Source organism: Paralichthys olivaceus, chromosome 24 (genome assembly GCF_024713975.1).
Source record: "Paralichthys olivaceus isolate ysfri-2021 chromosome 24, ASM2471397v2, whole genome shotgun sequence".
NCBI classification, from domain to species: domain Eukaryota; kingdom Metazoa; phylum Chordata; class Actinopteri; order Pleuronectiformes; family Paralichthyidae; genus Paralichthys; species Paralichthys olivaceus.
In genome coordinates this window covers 6,601,814-6,621,410 of record NC_091116.1, presented here as the reverse complement: position 1 = coordinate 6,621,410, position 19,597 = coordinate 6,601,814, and the positions used below count along the sequence as shown (strand labels likewise).

Sequence of the window (19,597 nt, the reverse complement as noted above, 5' to 3'; positions counted from 1 at the left end):
TTGTTAAAGAGGGGACAGAAGTGCAGGAATGTCTGTATGAAGGAAGCTGGATGTTGAAATGAACTTTAATATAGATGGGTTCGTTTGTTTACCTCGTGACTAAGTGGACATCTTTCTTCGCTCCATGATAAACGATAAGTCACGGACCATCTGCAGGAAAAACAAGGTTGAACTTACTTACACTTCATCTCCATTTGAACCATTTTATTTCGAAGACATTGCCCGGAAGCTTCATGCCCGAGTTTGGCGGTCTTGCCGTGGGTCAGTGACGCCATCTTGAAATTGTCCCGACCAGAGGATGCGAGGAAGGAGGCGGACTCCGGGGAAAAGCTGCTCGTCCTGAACCCGATAGCTTCACCAGCCACACGGATTAACGACGGCTCTTTAGCGGTGGTTGCTAACATTTGATAGCGGTTGTTGAATTCAGTTCGACGGGAAGAGGGAAGACCGTGCAACCTGCTTCGGAGAGGGCTAACGTGGCGGAGGGAGGGAGCCTCTTCATCGGTTGTTTTCCTGTTGGGGGAGCGGACGGGGCTCTGGTTGTGGCCGGGCAGCGTCGCCGGACCTGTCGGGCGAAAACCGACACTTCGACGCGGAATACAACAGCAGCGACACACGCGTCAAAGCTTTTCCACCAGAAGGAGAACGGGACACGAGTATTTCGACGCCCTTTTGACGTTTTCCCAGCTCATGCGACGGAGAAGTTTGATTGGAGAGCGGAGCGCGCTCGGTTCCCAGTCCGATGGATGTTAGCCCTGTCCGGCTGTGGCTCGGCTCATCCGCTCGGGAAACAACACCAGCAGGCACCGGTCAACACGTCGGTTCATAACAATGCTGCAGAGCTGGCATGTCCATGACAGCCGAGGCTTGAGCGCCAACAAGTCGCCCTCCATTGCTCGTCTATAAACCTGGAAATACCAGCAGCCATCAGCTCTTCATCCTCCTCCTCTTCCTCCGATCCTTGTTTATTTGGGGGGGGGACAAGTGCAGTTTTGGGATCTTCTGGATTTTAGGCTCGGATCTTTAAAGATGCTCTTCCTGCAGAGACCCTCGGAGCAGACAGACATTTGATTTGACTCATTTGTTTTCGTGGGTTTCTCTTTTTTTTGTGTGTGTGTTGAGTTTTTTTTTAATTCTCTTTTTAATCAGTGGATCAGATTCGGATGGAAAATGGGAGACGCCACCAAACTGGCCTTCGCCGTGTTCCTCATCTCCTGCTCTTCAGGTGGGTGTGGAGGATGCGTGGCTTGTTGTCAGCTGTGGAGAACATAAGTGCAGTGCTTATTGTTACATGTGCAGAATGCAATGGATACCTTGTTATTTGGGGACAGTGCAATGCAGTCCTCTGGGTAGGGGGCTTATATGTCCATAGGGGGTCCAAGATGGGACATGGGGACCTCAAGGGCCCCTCTGAGGAGATATACCACAACAAATGTCTTCTTTTCGTATCTGTTTTGGACATGGCAGCTGTTTTGTCCTTACTTGTACCTTCCAATTTGCAGTATTAACATATGAAATGAAGTCAGATCTCACATTAGATTAAATGAGCATCAGCGGAGTTTGAATACATTTAAAACTCAAGCTCAAACCTTGTATTTAGAAAAAAAAAGCACATTTTATTTTGCAGTGATATCTGCATGGGCTCTTAAGGTCATGGGAAGTTTCTTTCTATGTGGATTTATTATCAGACTGTATTATAACTTCCAGCAATTGTAAAAAAAAAAAAAAAAATCTCCTCACAGCACAGCAATTTCAGGCCCTGCGAGTGTGTACATCCATTACACGTTCTCTTTCTCCCAAGGGTGGATGCATAATGAATGTCAGCGGGGTCGGTGAGGTGATGGTAAGGAGAATGGGGTTAACCCAGGAGTGCTATTTTTCCTGCAGCTCACATTGGTTACATGGATGTGGGTGGACTTAAGCGTCATCCCCTGCGATTGGGAGAGCTGCTCCTGCTGGTTTTATGACATCCATGGGCGTTTTAATCCTACCAGTGCATATTTGCTGTTTTTACCAGACTGGGTATCGGCACTGGGCCTGTGCTTGCAGGTGTAAACAGAAAGTAGATGATCTACTCTTCAGGTAATTGCTTAGATACATAAAAAACTAAAATGTAATGTAGACTTTTCTTGGACCCACGACGAAGCGGAATTGTTACCAACTATAAGTGTCTTCCTGTCACCAATGGTAGTCGGGTTGTGACTGTTGAGAACCAGGAAGATAATGCAGGGTGTGCTTTATCGTTTCTTAATGTCGACAATTCTCTCTCACTTTTAAACTATAGCAGTGTCTCCAAACTTCTTAGATTTAAACCCTCAAAAACCCCAAATTAGTGTGGTTGCCATTTGTGAACATAGCGACAATGATGCCTTTTAAAAAGAAAACATAGCGGTAATAACCAGATTTACACAGTTGAGATCAGGCAGCCTGCCAAACGCGGCGTCAGAGTAGGAGTGCTGAAAGTGTCACGATATCAAGCATGGTGACATCACGTTTGTTGTCATGCACATTATCATATGACCGAAGGGTGACAGATATTCTAACTAGTGCTTTTAATTTGCGTGACGCTCTAAATACCAACACGAACCACAACAGGAACAACTCTGCACGCGGAGCTCAGTATAACCACGGAGATCATGAAAGTTGAAATAATTATCTGTAAAAGAAAACCGCAGAATATTTTTATCCTTTTGTTGTTGACTTGTTGTTTGCCTGATTTTGCAACTAAAACTGGTTTTCCATGTTGATTAGAAGTAACTAGCAGCAAATTACCTGGCTTAAAAATATCCATTACACCTTTTTATGTTATTGCACTTAAGACCTGAGAACAGGAAAGGCAAAAATAGAATCTCAAGTCGCAGCAGAATAGTCCTTTAACGGCGAGCCCTGGGGTGTCTTTGAGCATTTGAGTAGAAATTAAAAAGCTTCTTAAATACAGTAATGGTTGGTGTTGGTTGGAGCGTAACGTAGGTGCCGTCTGCGTCGCACAGTGCAGCACATGATTATTGCACTTGCTCATTACTGTCTGAAGTGGGAAATGAATGGTTCTTATATGCAAAGGAATAATAATAATAATGATCTTGAGTTTTCACAGCTCAGGGCGACACAGTGAAACCTCCGATAAACGACGGGGCACTTAGAGCATAGTGGTTCGATTTGATGAGGTCTGTAACGATACCCCCCACTCCCAAAAAATGTGTTTAATTGTTGAGAAGTTTATTACGAGCCATGCTGTGAAAAAGTAACAGTGTCCTTTAAAATTTTGTTCAAATGAAAGTATGATTTCAGGCTTTTACATTTCACCACACAGGAAGTGATGAAAAACAATGCAGCTCCTTAATATTAATGAGGAAATGCTGTTAGGAATCTGCATTTTTCAGTTGCCTATTAATGCAATATAAATAATAAATACATAATTCTTACTGTGATTTATTTAGTCCATTTCAAAGTACCCAAGGCTGCTTTAGGAAAGAAAAAAAAAACAATAATAATTGATATTAAGTGGCTGTTCAGCCTTTTCAATGTGCAGATTTTATTTTATAAGTATGTTTTGAATTGTTTTGGACAAAACAAGCAATTAGAATATACCACAATGTTTTCAGGGGCTGTATGGTTATTGTGTCTGACTATTATCTGTCATTTTACAGGGCAGACGTTAATCAATATTCATAAAGTAGATACAAATACGTTTTATGATAATTGTGTCCAGAAAATGGCACTGTATTTTTTTATTAAGTGGCTTCAGTTATTAGCATTACTGTTGTGCAATTCATGAAATTGTCATAACTGGATTTGGAGATGTGTAGGAATATTTACAGTTTTCTAAGTAAGCCTTAGAAGCTGACATAAGGTGCTTTTATTTTGGTGCTGTTTAATGTTGTATTCATCAGCTGACCGAAGCTTCTGATCCGTACTTGCTCTAACACATGGTGGGCCGATGGTCTGCGTGCCAAAGTTTTGATGTGACGAGAGAGTAAACAGGCTTCTTGAGTAAATTCCCTTGCTCCATGTTGTGTTTGAAAACTGGAAATTGACATTTCACTTCCAAGGGAACTTTAGAATGTGACGCTGCTTCTGGCGGCCCGGTTCATCTGTTTCAAAAGGTGACCTCTGCCTCAGATCCAACGTGTGCTTCAACTGCGAATCGGTAAATATTTACTGAGCTGCCCTATGGCACATTCGGATCCTGTCAGATTTACTGCGAGTGTGAGCTGAAGCCCGAGAGAAACTGACCAGTGATTCAAAATGAGACGTGTGGCGATTCTTTTTCTTTTTTTGTGATCAGATAATCACCCAAACGATCAATCATGTCCACGCTAACACAGATGGTTATAGCAAGTATCATCTCCTGTATTCTTATTTGATTGAGTGTCACATGACCATTTGACCCCATGACTGTCACATTCTCTCCAATGACTTCTTGAGTACATGTAAATGGATCTAAGTTGAAGCAATAAGACGTGTCATGTTTCCATGTGAATGCACTGCTGGTAATCCAGCTCTGCAGGTCATACTCTGGTTTAAAAGTCATGTCCTGTAGGTAATTTGGTGAAAATGGTCATTAAGCGTCCTGCGTGTTTCCACCACGGAGGCTGATAGCTGGATAAGTGAAGTCTCGTGCTCTGCCTTCACATTCGGCCCCCCTGTTTTGTTCACTGCAGCAGTTTCACACAGACATTGATCCTCTTGCATGCCAGTGTAAGGTTACATCAATATGGCGCGGATAAAGGGACTCTGGGGTTGTGTGTGTGTGTGTGTGTGTTTTGTTTTTTTTAAATCCTCAGCAACACAGCAGATCTGATGATGCAGTTTCAGCTCTGCTTCACACCAGACTCCACTTGAAACCATATCTGAGTTCAGTCTCCAGACCAGGGCCTCCTGTGTAGCACAACTAACATTTACCAGTTGCATTCATTGGGAGAATTTGTTAATTTATCTGCCCTCCAAGCTTGGTGTTTTGTAGGTGACCGCTAAACTCTAATTTAAGAGACGCAGAGGCAGGAACATCAAATTCTTTAGGCAACAAATCATTAAAACTAATCTAAATAATTGTTCAGACAAGGTAAAGATTTTGCCTTTGGCTTACCTGGGTAAGATAGACACCATTATCCATTAGTAAGCATATTCATTTGTTTAAAGTTTTTGTCGAACCAAAAACCCAGATACACAAACTTTCAGGAGTTTGTCCTGAAATTTGAAGTTTGTGACACTGTCCTCATCACTGACTGGAAATGTCTGTTTACTTTGGCTGACTGAGCATATTACTTACTGTCAAAGTACACAAGAAATGGATATTTAAACCAACTCTGAAGTGTAAAAAGTTGGAAGAAATGTGGCCAAAGTCAGAGAAACTCATTTTTGCTTTATTAAGTTGGTAATTTGTGTCATTAGGACTTTGTACTGTGACTAAACCACTCTTGTATCCCTCTGCTGCAGAGTTTTAGGTGTTTCTGTGAGCAGCCCGAGTGTGGCTACTAACTCTGTCCCATTTTTTCCTCCCTATCTATTCCTAATATGTTCCCTTGCATTATGCATTAGGCTCTGAAAGCACAGGTGTATTTGTTAAGGCCAGATGTAGCCTCAATATCCCATTGGGCCCAACTAGCCACACAACCTCTTGCAGGGTCGTGTATCATTCTGTGCTTGAACATCACAAAAAGAAAAAAAACAAAACAAAGCGCCGCACCAATTTGTGCTCATGGAGGGAAAATGGTGACCAGTGACAGCATGTTGCGGAGTCCAGCTGGGGGAATTATGACCTCCACCAGTTGGAGCACTGGTTAAATTTAGAGCCCAGCCAGGTGTTTTGTGCTTTGTGACATAAATGGCTTTTGTGTGCAGATTTCTGGGTCAAATCAAAAGGGATAGTCGTGGCTGTTTTTGTGAATGCATGCAGATGTTAAGGAACATTGCCGTTTGGATCAGTACAATTAGTGTTTAAGTTATCAGAATGTTTTTTTTATTAATTCAAGTTCTATACTTCTGTTTGTGTTTTCTTTTTAATACATTATATGGATAAACTGTAAAATATCAAGCCTCAATGAATTTACGCAAAGAAAGAAAAATAAGTGCAGATGACCTTTAGAAAGTTCATTACTTTGCACAGCTTGTTTACAAGTTTCTCAGGTTGTTGAATTACATTGGAAATAACTCAATGTCGTGTTTGTCATGTGTGGAAGACAGTGATGTTTTCAGCCGCCTCAGGCTTTTTAAAACGCACTTGCCACATTAATGACTATCTAAACTTTCACTGCAATTAAGAATCATCAAAACACCATTATTGCTATTGAGGGGATTTTCTTCCTTAGCGGCGATTTGTTTCAACTTGCTCCCGGTCTCACTGTGCTGAGTATTGCCCCACATGCCAATACACTGGAAAAAACACCACAGAGGTTAAGTAATTAGAGGAAATCACTTTAAAGCCAGTTAGGTGTAACCGTTTTTAGGTTGACATCATCTAATGCTGCAGATCTTAGATACTGCAAGCAGGTCAAAGCAAATGCAAAGAATCGTCTGCACATGCTGCAAGGCTCCGGGTCTTTTTATAATGGCAGCGTAGAAGCAGTGAAGGGACTAAAATACCATACATATTTAATTCAGCTTTCACCTCCTTGGAGGAAGCAGAGGTGTAGGCTCATAGGAAAACGCAGGAAGACAGTTTGAGCTGCACTGTCCCTGGATAAAATGATGATTCTGATTATTCTGCTTGATACTGCAGTTATAATGCCATTAATCTCATGGTCATCAGACTCCATATGTTCATTCTCTTGATCTTTACACATTTTAACAAGAGTTCCAGCGGATGTTGGTCGATGCAGATACTGATTTTAAGGAGTAAAAACGGTCAAATAATAATTTCAAGTGAATATATGTAGTTATTATTTATATAGAAAAATATATCAATTATTCCTAAGATTTCGTTATCAAACACTTATGAAAAAGAAGTACGGTAAGCGTGTATTGTGATCTATGGCTTTACTCGATTGTGCAGGTAGGTCATGGAGTCCACCCTCCAAGCGAAAGGTCACAGGTTTGACATCTGCCACAGCGTGTCCCTGTTAGCTCAGCTTATTGTAAGTCATGCCAGATGAGAGCATCAGCTAAAAGCCTAAAATGTAAATGCAGACGGTGCATACTCTCTATAGTGGGAACTCGATGAATTGCCCCTGTAACCATTACTGACTCAAATTAAAACAAATGATAGGGACGATGATAAGTTAAGGCTTGAACAAAACCATCACCTTAAGTTTTGTAGCGCTTGAGCGATTTGGAAATAACCCTGAGCTTTTTAAGTGAATACATTTTTGTCAATTCTATTTATATCATGATTTTTTATCTTTGTCTTGGCCACTTGATGTGTTGGTACCCCAGAGAACAGTCCAGAATGGTCCTTCACTGTAATTAATGCATCCTGCAGATGTTGCTTTATGTGCTTGGGAGAGTTTCAGTCTAGACAGACTGGCTGCTCAGACGGAGAGGCCCTGCTTTGATCCTTGATTAAAAACTGCGAGCTGTACATTCATCATGCTCTTGTTTCAGGCTCTCTCGAGGGTCCTCGCCTGCTTTACGCTCCCTCCTTCCTCCTCTTCGTCTTCGCCCAACACTTGCCAAGATTCCTCCCTGTCATGAAGGTCGCCCTGACCTCTTATCACCAAAACCACTAAAGGCTAGTGGTGTCATCGGGAACTCGACCAGGTTGTAACGCGGTTCGCTTGCGATACTGTGGGTTTGTCGTCCTGCCATTATTGTTACTGTCACTTTGCTTTGTTATCTAATAGACCTCAAATACACCTTTTTAAGTTGCATTGAGCACCAGTCATGTAAAGTGCAGAAAGTTCTACAAGTCAGAATAGAAATCTTTCGACACTGGAGGCTCCTTTGCACCAACCACCAGTTGGAAATACCAGTTATGAGGATAGATTTGTTCAGGCCTGAATCTATTAATGCTAGACAGGTTTTTCTTTTCAACAAACCAGTATTGATGGGAAAGACAGTTTAGAAATCTCAGCTGTGCCCGGTAATCACTGAGTCATCGTTGGTATTGATAGACAAAAGTATAAACCCTGCGGAAATATTATGGTTATTCTCTGCATCAGCAGAGCCACATTCTTAGCTGACCGCACCTGTAATACAATCTCAATTAAAAATACACAAGTGTTGGTGCTTTATTTTGGCGTCGGTGCCTTGTGACCAGTATGTGTCATTAGTTTACACTAAATATAAAGAGGAGCCTGGAGTCAGCGAGGTTGTCAGATTGCTGGATGGGTAAAAAGGGGGGTCGGGGGGGGATTATTGACTCCCAATGTTTATTGGTTTGTCTTGTACAAATGGGAAGCTGGCGAGTGCAAACAGAGAACATAACTGAACGGGACACGTGAGATGACTCACAACGGGGCGGTGCATTAGTTCTACACGGCGGCTGCAGCAGCAGCAAGCTGTGATCTAGTGTGGGCTAACCGTGACTGCAGAGTGCTTTTCTGCACACTTTCTTAGAAGTGGTCGGCTCAAATGTTTTTGTTTCAGTGCACAACATGATCTTATATTTTGATTAACGTGACAGGAAAGATATTTGTGATACGAAGCTGCATTTCAGCATCTGCGTCACCTTGAGATGGGTGCATGAAGCTTATTCAGATGTGGATTATGGAAAATTTCTCTCATTGAACTGTACTGGACTCTCCGAGGGCCAATTTCCTTACACATATAATGGAGCGTCTCCCTCTGTCTGTGTCTCCCCCCACCCTCCGTTCTTTACTCATTGATTGCTTGTTGTATAAAAATGAATTGAAATAGCCTTGCCGCAGGCTTTGTGATATTGCAATATCACTGCTAATTCAATATACAGTTCAGCTTTAAGCCCTAGTGGCACTTAACACACCCTTCAAATAAATCCAAACTATTCAAGCACAGGGGGGATTGTGGGGGTAAAAGCAGAAGGGGGTTTTATGCAGATCCTTTTGCGAGAGATAACGAGACGTTTTAAATTGCTTGTCCTGTAAAGAATGTACGGTATGCGATGGCCGACTGCTGCCCATTACACACAAGGGACACAGGGCTACACTGGTATGTGCTCCTTGTGCAAATGGTACAGGCGGTAAGAGACCAAGGCACTCTCCTGACCTGTCCGACAACCGGACCCATCAGTGCTAACTGAGGCGGAGACCAATGGGCGTTTGTCGCTCGGGCATACCAGCGAGGATTAAAGGGATTGGATTCAGTTGCTGAGTGTGGTGCTTTTTAATGCCCCCACCCTCCCACCAGCCCCCAGCCCCCACCGTGCCCCTCCTCCCGGCCGTGGAAAGAGTGCAGTCTTTGTGACCAGCTCACCCGAGCCAACCTGACCACCCCGGCTATGTCACGACACCATCTGATTGAGCATTAGAGTAGCACTCACAGCGAGAGCCGTTTACTGTAAAGTAGTGTCTGACTCTGTCAATGCCTCTGTGCTTAGAACTAGACTGTTAACTCTTGATTCAATCACCTGTACAGCAAAAAGATTACCAAGGCTGCAGGAGAAAAAATTGGTATAATTATTATAAAAACTTTGGCACAGTTTCCTCTCAAAGACATAATTTCATATGTCTCCGAGCTCATCTACACTCAAATTTTTTCACCCTAGAATAAATTGTATGATTATACCATCCGATACTTGAGGATGATGAAGTCCTCTCACATCACAGAAATATGGATAAAGCACCTGGGCTGACTGCTTAATAAACTTTGTTCAGTGGGACTTGGGAATCCATTTCCAGGCACTAAAATGGTGTGCAGTACACACTCAGGTGTTAACCTCGCCGTGGGCCAGCGTTCTCCAGTGCTGCCTCCGGTGCCTAATGCCTGTGATCGTCAAAACAGCTATAAATGGTGTGAAAAAAATCTTTATCCAAGGCGGCCAAGAGCTGCCCTAAAGGCAAGTGGTGGGTTGCATTTCTAACCGGCAGAGCCCACGTTTACGTGTTGAGGACAAGAAGGAAGAAAGGATAGTGGTTGTAAAAAGAGAGAGTTTGGATTGGATGAGTTATGGCCACATTTAGTTAGTAAAGAGTTTCCTATGGATGCCACTCGTGCAAGATTTTCAAACATTATTCCTTGCTTCCAATGGTGAGTGCATAAAAATCTGTTTGCACAAACTTGAGAAATCTAGAGAATTTAGGAAGAAGGCCTGACAGTCCACCTGATTTGTTTAGTGATGCAGCCCAAACCAGGCTGACAACATTAGTCGCATGAACCCAGTGTCACCTCCACATCAGATCTTTCTCTTCCCTTCCTTCAACGTCACTCAAATACACCCAGAATCTCTATTACGCTTCTCTGCTGCACTACATCACAGAGAAATAATGCTGATTGTTTTAAATATGTATGGTTTTATTTTCAATGGGTGCAGGAAGGTGTAAACACTACTTGGAAAAGGTTTCCGCTGAATATGTGGTTATTCACACGTTCAAAAGCTGTATTTAGTAGTGTCTTGAGTTAGTTATGTGGGGGAGGAGTGTCAAATTGCACAAGCAGCAACAACAAGCATTGCTGGGAAGCCAAAGGGCTAATTCTGCAGACGGCATTCTAACCCCTGGCCTCAGCCTATACCTTCTGAATTCAACCCTATTCAAAAATCATTGTTCACGTTTGTTTTTTTTAAGTGCTGGTCGCACACATTCCCACACAAACCAGCGCCCCGAGCACCCATACATCACTTCAATTCTATTTCACGTCTGCCCGGACGCAGATGATAAGTTGATCCTAAGAACAAATTCCATCATAAAGAACAATCCCCGCTCCTGGCAGTCACACAAAAAAGCCTTGATAAATGAGTTGTTTACCTACTTCGGTGCACGCAGTGTCGAGTGTTGGCCTGGCCCGCCAAAATGCCACTTCATTATGAGGCAACAGAGCAGAGTGTAGCACAGCCTGCCCCTGCGACCAGCCACAGAGGGGAAATTAGATATTTAGTTCTTGTTTTCCTCAGTAATTATCAGGCAAAGAAATACCTAATGGACAGATCTTGAGTCTAAAACGTCTATTGATAGATAACAAATTCATCAATAGGATTGTTTTTTCTATTTTTTGCTGGGGTTGTGTTGAGGCACTGTGCGATGCAGAGATGACCTGGCAGTGAAACCAGAAACATGAAGGCATCACTTCCCAAAGGTCACTGCAAAGCTTCCTTGAACACGATGTAGGTTGAATCGGAGTGGTGTTAAGACAACTGGTGATGGAGAGGAGCCAAGTTTACATTTATCTACATAGAAATCGCTTCTTTGGCAGAGGATAGTGCTCCTCTCCTTACAGTTAGTGTTGCTGTTAAAACTTAGAGGAACAAAACCGTCTCTACCTTCCTGCCACAAATGCTCAAAGACTCCTTAATTAACCAGACACTTAATCTGTTTCAGTTTTGGAGAAGAGTGAACAAAACCCCAGGCGTCGGCTGCCTACCGGCCAAAGTGGCTTAGTCGAAATTTCTCCAACATTTGGCAGGTGGTTGGTGGTCATTTCCCACCCAGCATGCACCTCACTAGCCCTGGCCACAGATCAGACCAGAACCATCTCTGCTGCGTGGCTCCTACCTTGTAGCCCTTGCTTGGCTAATGAAGAGACATGTGCCAATACACAGGAAACGATGTAGCTCTCCCTTCTGATTTCTGTTTCCTCTTTGGAACTTTGGCATGTTTCTGAACAGTGGCCATTGAAGAGAGAATGTCAGCTTGAGTAGGAAAGTGAATTTGAGGTATAACTCGACCCCCGGCTCCTAACTGTCTAATGAAAGGAAATGTTTAGAGAAGAAATTGCCTCCATTGGAGAAATGCTGCGGTTCAGAGAAATGATTGAGAGAAAAAAAAAATTAATTTAATGTTGTTCCCGTCTGTTTGCACAAAAGATCTTATTTTCTAAAACCCTGACATTGCATCCAAAGTTTCCAAGTTCCAAAGTTTTGAAAGGGGGTTAAAATGTTCTTTCAAACTTATGTCTCTGTGTTAAATAATTTTGAAGCTTTTGAGACCCTTTATACACATTTCATTCACTAAAATATGAATTCAGAGAGAATAAGGATTATTGTTGTTGTATTAACTTTTCAGATTTTTTAATACAACCATCAATACATTTTTGTTGATACATAAACTTTGAAAATTATGCATTTACACCTTAAACCAGGCTTTCTATCTTATTCTTTCTTCTGATATTTATTTAAACAAAGTACTATTTTCAATCTGAACCCTTGCTAATGTTTTTCAATGTTTGACATGACCGTCTGGCCTTATTCAAAACTTGAATTTATTCTATACATTAATACAATTATAAAGGAAAGCTATGAAAGGGTTTTTTAAACAACTTCTTGAAGCTGAGAGTGTAGCTTCTTTCATTACCGTGCTTTAGTCATACATGGCATTACTGCAAATTTTCTCAAAGCAACATTGTGACTGAACGTTTCAGTTTAGAGAGCTTGAATCATTTTCGTGGATATGACTTTTTCCTTTTTCTAAGTTTAAGGTGAAGTCGTGCCAGCAGCGAGTTTGCGGTTTGTCAGCCCTCAGGTTTATCACGGCGTGCCTTGCTATCGGAAAGCGATGGCATCACCCTCTGCGTCTTCGTGTCAGGGCCTCTCAGATTCAGGTTCTCCGAATTGCCTCAATCTTACATTGACCTATTGGCCACGAAACAAAAGATTGAATTTTCAGAGCCTGCAGATAATCAGTAACCTCCTCCAGTTGCTGCCAAGTTCGCCATCGTTTCCATCTTCGGATTACACGCTCTCAAGTGAACTCACATTCCAATGTTTTCAGGCGACTTATTCTTTAAAATGTCCTGTCTAATAGCCTCACTTGATCATTTCTGTGGTCACAGGACTAAAGTGTTGCACGGTATATTGAAATTTAGGCAGTTTTCCAGCACAATTTTTTTCACGATATGATAATAAACTTGGTGTTAATATCAAAGCAATACATATTTGTATCGTGACAAGACCAGTTAACATTTTACTTCCTGTAGTTGGGTGCTGTGGGAACTTGGAGCTTAATCACTGTGGATAAGAGCATCGGCAAAATGCCCAAAATGTAGAAATTCAAAATGTCAGGGTGAATTTTTAGAGCCACCGGGCGGAGAGAGGGGGTGAGGAGGGGTGAGAAGCATTTTTTCAAAAAAAGCCCCGGTGGACTGAGAAGTGGGTCGGGCTGTGTAGACGTTTTACAGGGGGAGGCATTGCTTAAATATCTGCAGCCAAAGTAGGTCACGGTTCACCTTGATAAATCTCCAGTATGACTGGGAGAGGGGAAGGAGCTTCTATGAAACGCTATGTGGTCATTTTGTTTTGCGAAAACAAAAGTGTTGGACGAATGCATTCTTTTGGCTGTGGCAGTGATTTAACTGACAGGGCGGCATATAAAGTTTTGTCTGTTCACCCCTGCATTATCTGACCTTCTACCTCTAGCACAGTCTCACAATCAACTAGACGAGCCTGTACCACCCCTCAATTCTCCCTCCTTCCTTTTGCTGCTGTTCCGCTTTTGTGTCACTTTTTTCATTCTTTAATTTCGACATTTTCCTTTTAATGCATAATAGATTAAATATTTGTTAACTACGAAAGCAACCTTGTGTGTATACCACGTGTTTGAGGTCCTTCAATGGCCTTTCCCCCCTTTTTTCTATCTCTCTCTCCCACAAACCTTATTACAGCAAACTCTGTGAGCCTGTGCCTCTCGTGTTTGACATTTCCATGCGTCAAATGTTCTCGGAGACAAAGAGGCTTCACTCTTTATTGCCTGGATGTGTGCTTGTGGGTGGAAGCCCCATTGTATGTCCTTGCACAATTGCTTGTGTAGGCTCTGCACTCGATGACATTATCCGCTTTAGTGAACTCTGAGCTGCAACATAGTCAGAAGATTGATTTCTCCACTTTATATCCTTCATATCCGCCATACTGCCAGGCCGCTGTTGCCCACCTTTGGCATACGACACTATAGGCAGCCGGCCTGCACTGTCACCTCATTTCAGAGAGGTGATTGATTTGGGCTCTTAACTGCTGTATTTACAATGGAGCTCTGTGTTTGTAGTTCACATGGTTCGCAGCTCTTTCTCACACAGTATAATACCTGAATGAAGGCATTATCAATGGGGCTGTGAGGTGCTGCTGCTCACCTCGGCCGAAGAAAAAGAGACGACAGACTTTTTTTTTTTTTGCTCTTTTGCTCTTGTCTTTCTTGTCATTTTTTAGAAATACTGTACTTTGTCTCCAAGCCACTGAAGGACTTAAAACAAGTTGATTTAATTCTTTGCCCGGGGACAAAGATACAAACTCAGTCTAAAGCTGGAGCAATAAATAGTCAAATAAATTGTTGGTTTCAGTTTCACAACGCTAGAATCTAGATAAAGACATTGTTATTATGAGTAACTTGTACTGAAGTCGATCCAGGAAGTCTGTGCTCATCCTGCTTCTGCATTCATTGTAAATCACTGCGAATAAAATGGAAATGTGTATGCAAAGCTCCTGGACGCAACGTCTATGGGGGATCAGCGTTAGCATTGGCTGATGCTGCTAATGAGCTCACGTACGATGGAGGCAAAAACATACCTCCATCATTAGCACCTTCAGCTCCCTCGAGGGCCAATGGACAGGATGATGCATTCATGCCCATGCAAGAAGATGAATAGGAACTAGGCGCACTAAAACTTATGTTTAATCTGCTGGAGGTTCTGATGGAGTGCATAAACAAATCTTATAGACAAACTCATAGTATACATCACCGTACAGCAAACTGTAGTAGGGTATTGAGGATAGGGTCTTGCATGTGTTTTCTCATCTTTTGTAGCCATCAGGTGATCTGTCCGCCCACTTCTTTATTGTCCGCCGTTTATCACTGGCCCCAGCAAACACGTCTTTATTTTCTCAGCCTCCAGATGTGGTTGGAAAATTACTGGAGACAAACGTCACCCTAAAGGAATGATGGGATATCTTCAGCTTCATACCAAGCACTTGAGTTGAATATATGTATTGTCTGCATTTTTTTTTCTTAAGGGTGTTTTCTCTTAGGCGTATTTCATTAAGGCATTTCACGGCTCTGACAGGAGGACCGGCCTTTTTTCAACAGCTCTTCTTCACACCTAATCTTTGCACTTTGGAGTGTCTCACTCAAGGGCATCTTGGCAAAAGTTTCTGCTGTACAAAACAGAAGAGTTAATGTTGCTTTTCCTCAGCTTGGGTAGTGAGTCAGACTTGCATAACTTGCTCCTTTCTTCATTTGTTGCAGTTATTTATTTCCATAAACTAAATGTACAGTAAAAACATCTAGAATGTGTTTGCAGGAGAGGAATTTTATAGTCTACGGGGTGGGGGGTAGTGAAATGAAGACCACATGAACCATATGTCAGATGATGTAATCTTCCTTGTGGCATTACTTAAGTTTATGTGCACGTTCGGGCAAAATCTTAATTTCTTTCCATAAGCAGATATAAAGCAACTTTGTGGGTTTCTGTTTACATATCTACTCGCAGTTTGACCCACACAGTTCACTTGTTTTTTCAATGTACTGTGGCTTTTCTGTGGCACTGCTCACTCACCGGCCCAGACTATTTTCCTCCCCTCCGCCTTTGCTCCAGCCATTTGCTCTCGCAGGCAACAGTTCGGAGTCGCACCTGTTGCTGTGAAATACTTTGGGGCTTCGTGGGAAATGGATTTGACGAGAGAGAAAATGCTGTCAGTGCCGCTGAGAGGCACAATGACCTCGTCTGCCAGTGAAGTAGCCTCTCTCGCCTCCATCCACAGCTGTTATTGTCGCTGAAGAGAGACATGGCTGGGGAGCTGGCGCTAATTGGATTGACTTAAGCAGCCATTTTATTGAAAAATACATGATCTTTCTGAAGTTAACCTCCGTTATGCAAGCAAAGCCCTAATTTCTGGAAGCTGCTGCCACTGGAGACACAGTGAGGGCGGACAGGAAGCTCTGTTATTACCCTGGCGGAGGAGAGCGGGTACTGATCACATAAACTGGAGCATTATTCTTTATTTGCTTCATTTTACAGTTAAATCATGGAACACTTTGGAGACATTAAAAGCAACAGTAAATAAAAAAGCGGGTATCGAGTGCAAATCCTAGCAGAGTGGACAAATTCAAGTTTAAGTGAATAAAACTAAATAAATAGAATAAACACTAACAGCTCTGATACCTCTACCCGGGAGGTGTTTATCAAATGTTTTCAACTGACAAGTTCTAAGTAGATTCATGACAGACCCCAAACTGCAGTAATCACATACAAGACCCCAAAATGGATCACTTAACTGAAAAACTACTTGAGACCCTCATATTGGAATTGAAATGAACTCCAGTTGACGTAGATTTACATTTACTTCATTTCTGTAAGAAAGACCTGGTGTATGATCAGAGCTCCAGGCATCGACAAACGCCTCATGATTTCATTAACTTTTTCACTTATGTAAACATCCTCGGGAAGTTCACAACCGTTTGACCTACGCATGCACTGCGGTCTCTCACACAAACGAGTTAAGTCACATTTTCACACTGGAGAGGAGTAAGCTGGCTGTTCAGTAAGAGACTCAGCAGAAGGGCGGGAAAATAAACTCAATTTCTCACGGTGTTGAGCTCCAGTCGATGCATATGGATGACTGAGACTCGGCATCAACATCCTGCACTTGCACAGTCCTACTTTTTTCCTATAAAAAAATAACGTGAAGACAGCAAGCAAGGCCGACTATTTTCAGTCTTGTCAGCAGTCTAAACTGGACCAACTCCATGACAGGTGATGAGAAGTGGCAGCTTAACTGACATGCTGTCATGCCGTCACTTCTCTGGATATCGGTTTGCGAAAACCTGCAGCAACCTGCAGCTCGCATTCATCTGCAGGAAACCAGAGCAGCCTTTATTTTGACGGGGAGAGAAGTTGAGGATTTAGGTTTCCTTGCTTCGCCTGTTTGTTCCTCTAAAACCTTATTTTTGTCAGTCATGCCCGGCTGGTTTTTATTGTTCATTTTGAAAAAAGCTTCTTTCATTGCTGTATTGACATTAGAAGTAGATTTTATCATTACGAAAAGTTTTTTTCCGACTTTGTTGTGTATTACAAACTTTGAGGCTGTAAAGCAATGTCGCTTTGCTACAAACTAAATTATCTTCTTTGTCGGTGACAGAGCAAGACAATAACTTCCTCATCTTTGTCCACAGAAACTTGTAAATCTCCAAAATAAAAAGCCACTCTCACATGTTTTTTATTTTTAACCTTCAGGAAAAAGTCACAAACGCTTCAATGCTTTCCTCATAATGACGTTTACATTAACCTCTTCGTCCTCTCCAGGTGCCATCCTAGGACGCTCGGAGACTCAGGAGTGCGTGTTCTACAACTCAAGCTGGGAGAAGGAGCGCACCAACCGCAGCGGCATCGAACCCTGCTACGGCGAGAAAGATAAGCGGCGACACTGCTTCGCCACGTGGAAGAATGTGTCAGGCAATGTGGAGGTCGTCAAGCAAGGCTGCTGGCTGGATGACGTCAACTGCTACGACAGGTACGTGGGTAACGGCTGAAAATACGGGCACGTTAAAAGCAATAGTCAAACCAGCCAGGGGATCTTTTTTTTTTTTTTAAGAAATCAGTTTTAAAACATATCAATACTACTGAGTTTTGATCATTTTTAGTATATTTATACATTTCAAAATCCTCTGTCCATCAGAAAACTAAAGAATGGTCAGAATTAATCAAACCTGAACATTTTGTGCATTATTTTTAATTATTACAAATATCCTTCCCCAAAAACCTGAGCATTGATTTCTGACAGAAAGCAGCAGCGCAGATCTCTCAGGACAATGGCAGCACGTCAAGAGGAAGGCTTAACTGTAAATACTTTCCAAATCACCTTGAGCACAGTTTTCGTCTCTCTGTGCGTTCCCCCATCTGAATGACTTGCACAAGGCCACATTTTTAAATACAGCAGAGATGAAATTTAAATTGCCTCCCTGGATCTCCACTGATAATGGATTCAGTCTGATGTGCGCAACCATGTGTCCAAACCCTGTACTGTAGGCAGATATTAATAAGTGGTGGGGTTTTTTCTATCGTCATCCTTACTGGAACATGAACCTTGCATCAGCTGCTGGTTTTAGCCAGTTCTGCCCCGGTTTTCCTGTGATTCCTGGGCGATTACGTTGCTGTAGATTCTGTAGCCCGCACAGTTTGGGTACCTCTGCTCAGACGGCGCCGCCTCGCCTCCCTGGAGAGTCCAGAGAAAGTCGAGGGCGGCTGCCACTTCCTTTGGCTTTTATCTGATGACTGCGATTGTGAAAGAGAGAGAATGTGTGTGGGTGTGCGTTAGTGCACATGTGTGTTTGCATGCAAGTTTGTGTTTCGGCATGTGCAGGAGGTATTTTATAAATGTTTGTCTTTCATGTCTTTTGCGGCAGCGAGGGAATGGAGAGGAAGTAGAGGAGTGTGCATTTGTGTGTCGCTGTGTGTATGGTCAAAGTGTTTGCGTGCCTTCCTTGACTGCATGGAGAATGCCTCTTTGTGCGTGTGTGTTATCAGCACGCACATGCAGATAATGGGTTTGTTCATGCGTGTTCCCTTACTCACACTTGCATTGATAAATTGCTTTCGTGTCCTGCAGTGTGTGTACAGGTATGTGTGTGTTTTAATGTCTAATTCCATGTCCCCTGTAGTAATGAGTGTGTGGAGAAGAAGGAGAGTCCCGACGTCTTCTTCTGCTGCTGCGAAGGCAACATGTGCAACGAGAAGTTCCTGTATACCCCTGAAGCTACCCCACAGAGCGACCCACACCATTCGACCGCCTACAGTACGTGTAGTCCAACACACACACACAGCAATATTCCCCTGATAATTACAAACATTCAGTGTTTACAGCTGGTCTGTATTGCAGGCAAACCTTGAGTTGATTCATTTAATCCGGCCTAAACTAAAAAGTAGAGATGCTGTGATACAGATACATTGAATATGACGAAATGCCCGGCCATGTGCTGTGGAATCCACAAATTTATGTGCCGAGGTGAAGGAGAAGCGGTTTCTGCAATTTCACGCTGGAAAGTCTCATAAGTAAAATATGGATCTGTATCTCACATAAGACTTCAATACTTGGTATCGGAAACGTTAGTATTGGAACATCCAAGGTAATGTCAGATTTCTTAATTTGTGTTTTTAGACCACAGGCAGCAGATGTAGGTTTTACTTTGAAGACACATTCCTGTGCAAAATGTGTGATGGGAGATATTTATGCTGGAGACCAGGTCTTAAAGATATTTTAGCAGAGCAAGGGTAACAAAATCCTGAACATTTTACTTTTACAATAGCAGAACTCTTGCAGTGTTTGTTGACGCCAGAACATGTCACCCAACATGTGACATGTTGTTTGTCACCAAACAAATATCAACTGCTGGTCAGCAGTTGTCAATTGACCCACCAGCAGGGATTTTGTTATCTTTGCACACCCAACTTTCCAACTTAATTGTCCAACAGGCAAGTCTGTCTCTTTTTATTCCTTCAAAAGTGACTTTCTGAAACCTGGAGACACCCTGTAGAGAAAAAAACGTCTGACAGAGACCCTGAGAGTGTGATGATGCAGTTGGTGCAGCCCCGGCGGCCCTCACCGCTTCCT

General features: G+C 42.7%; 1 protein-coding gene across 2 annotated transcripts in view; it reads left to right on the top strand.

Moving 5' to 3' along the window:
• The first annotated feature begins 267 nt into the window (after window positions 1–267).
• Window positions 268–19,597, top strand: part of LOC109639027 (activin receptor type-2A) — a 40,969-nt gene continuing 21,639 nt past the window's right edge. Inside the window, exons 1-3 of one of the 2 annotated variants that reach the window (XM_069520768.1) lie at window positions 268–1,225; window positions 17,293–17,500; window positions 18,648–18,781. In XM_069520768.1, the coding sequence (XP_069376869.1) occupies window positions 1,171–1,225; window positions 17,293–17,500; window positions 18,648–18,781 (397 nt within the window). In that variant the 5' untranslated portion in view covers window positions 268–1,170. The remainder of the gene's footprint in view (window positions 1,226–17,292; window positions 17,501–18,647; window positions 18,782–19,597) is intronic. The other variant, XM_020102267.2, reaches the window with a different exon arrangement.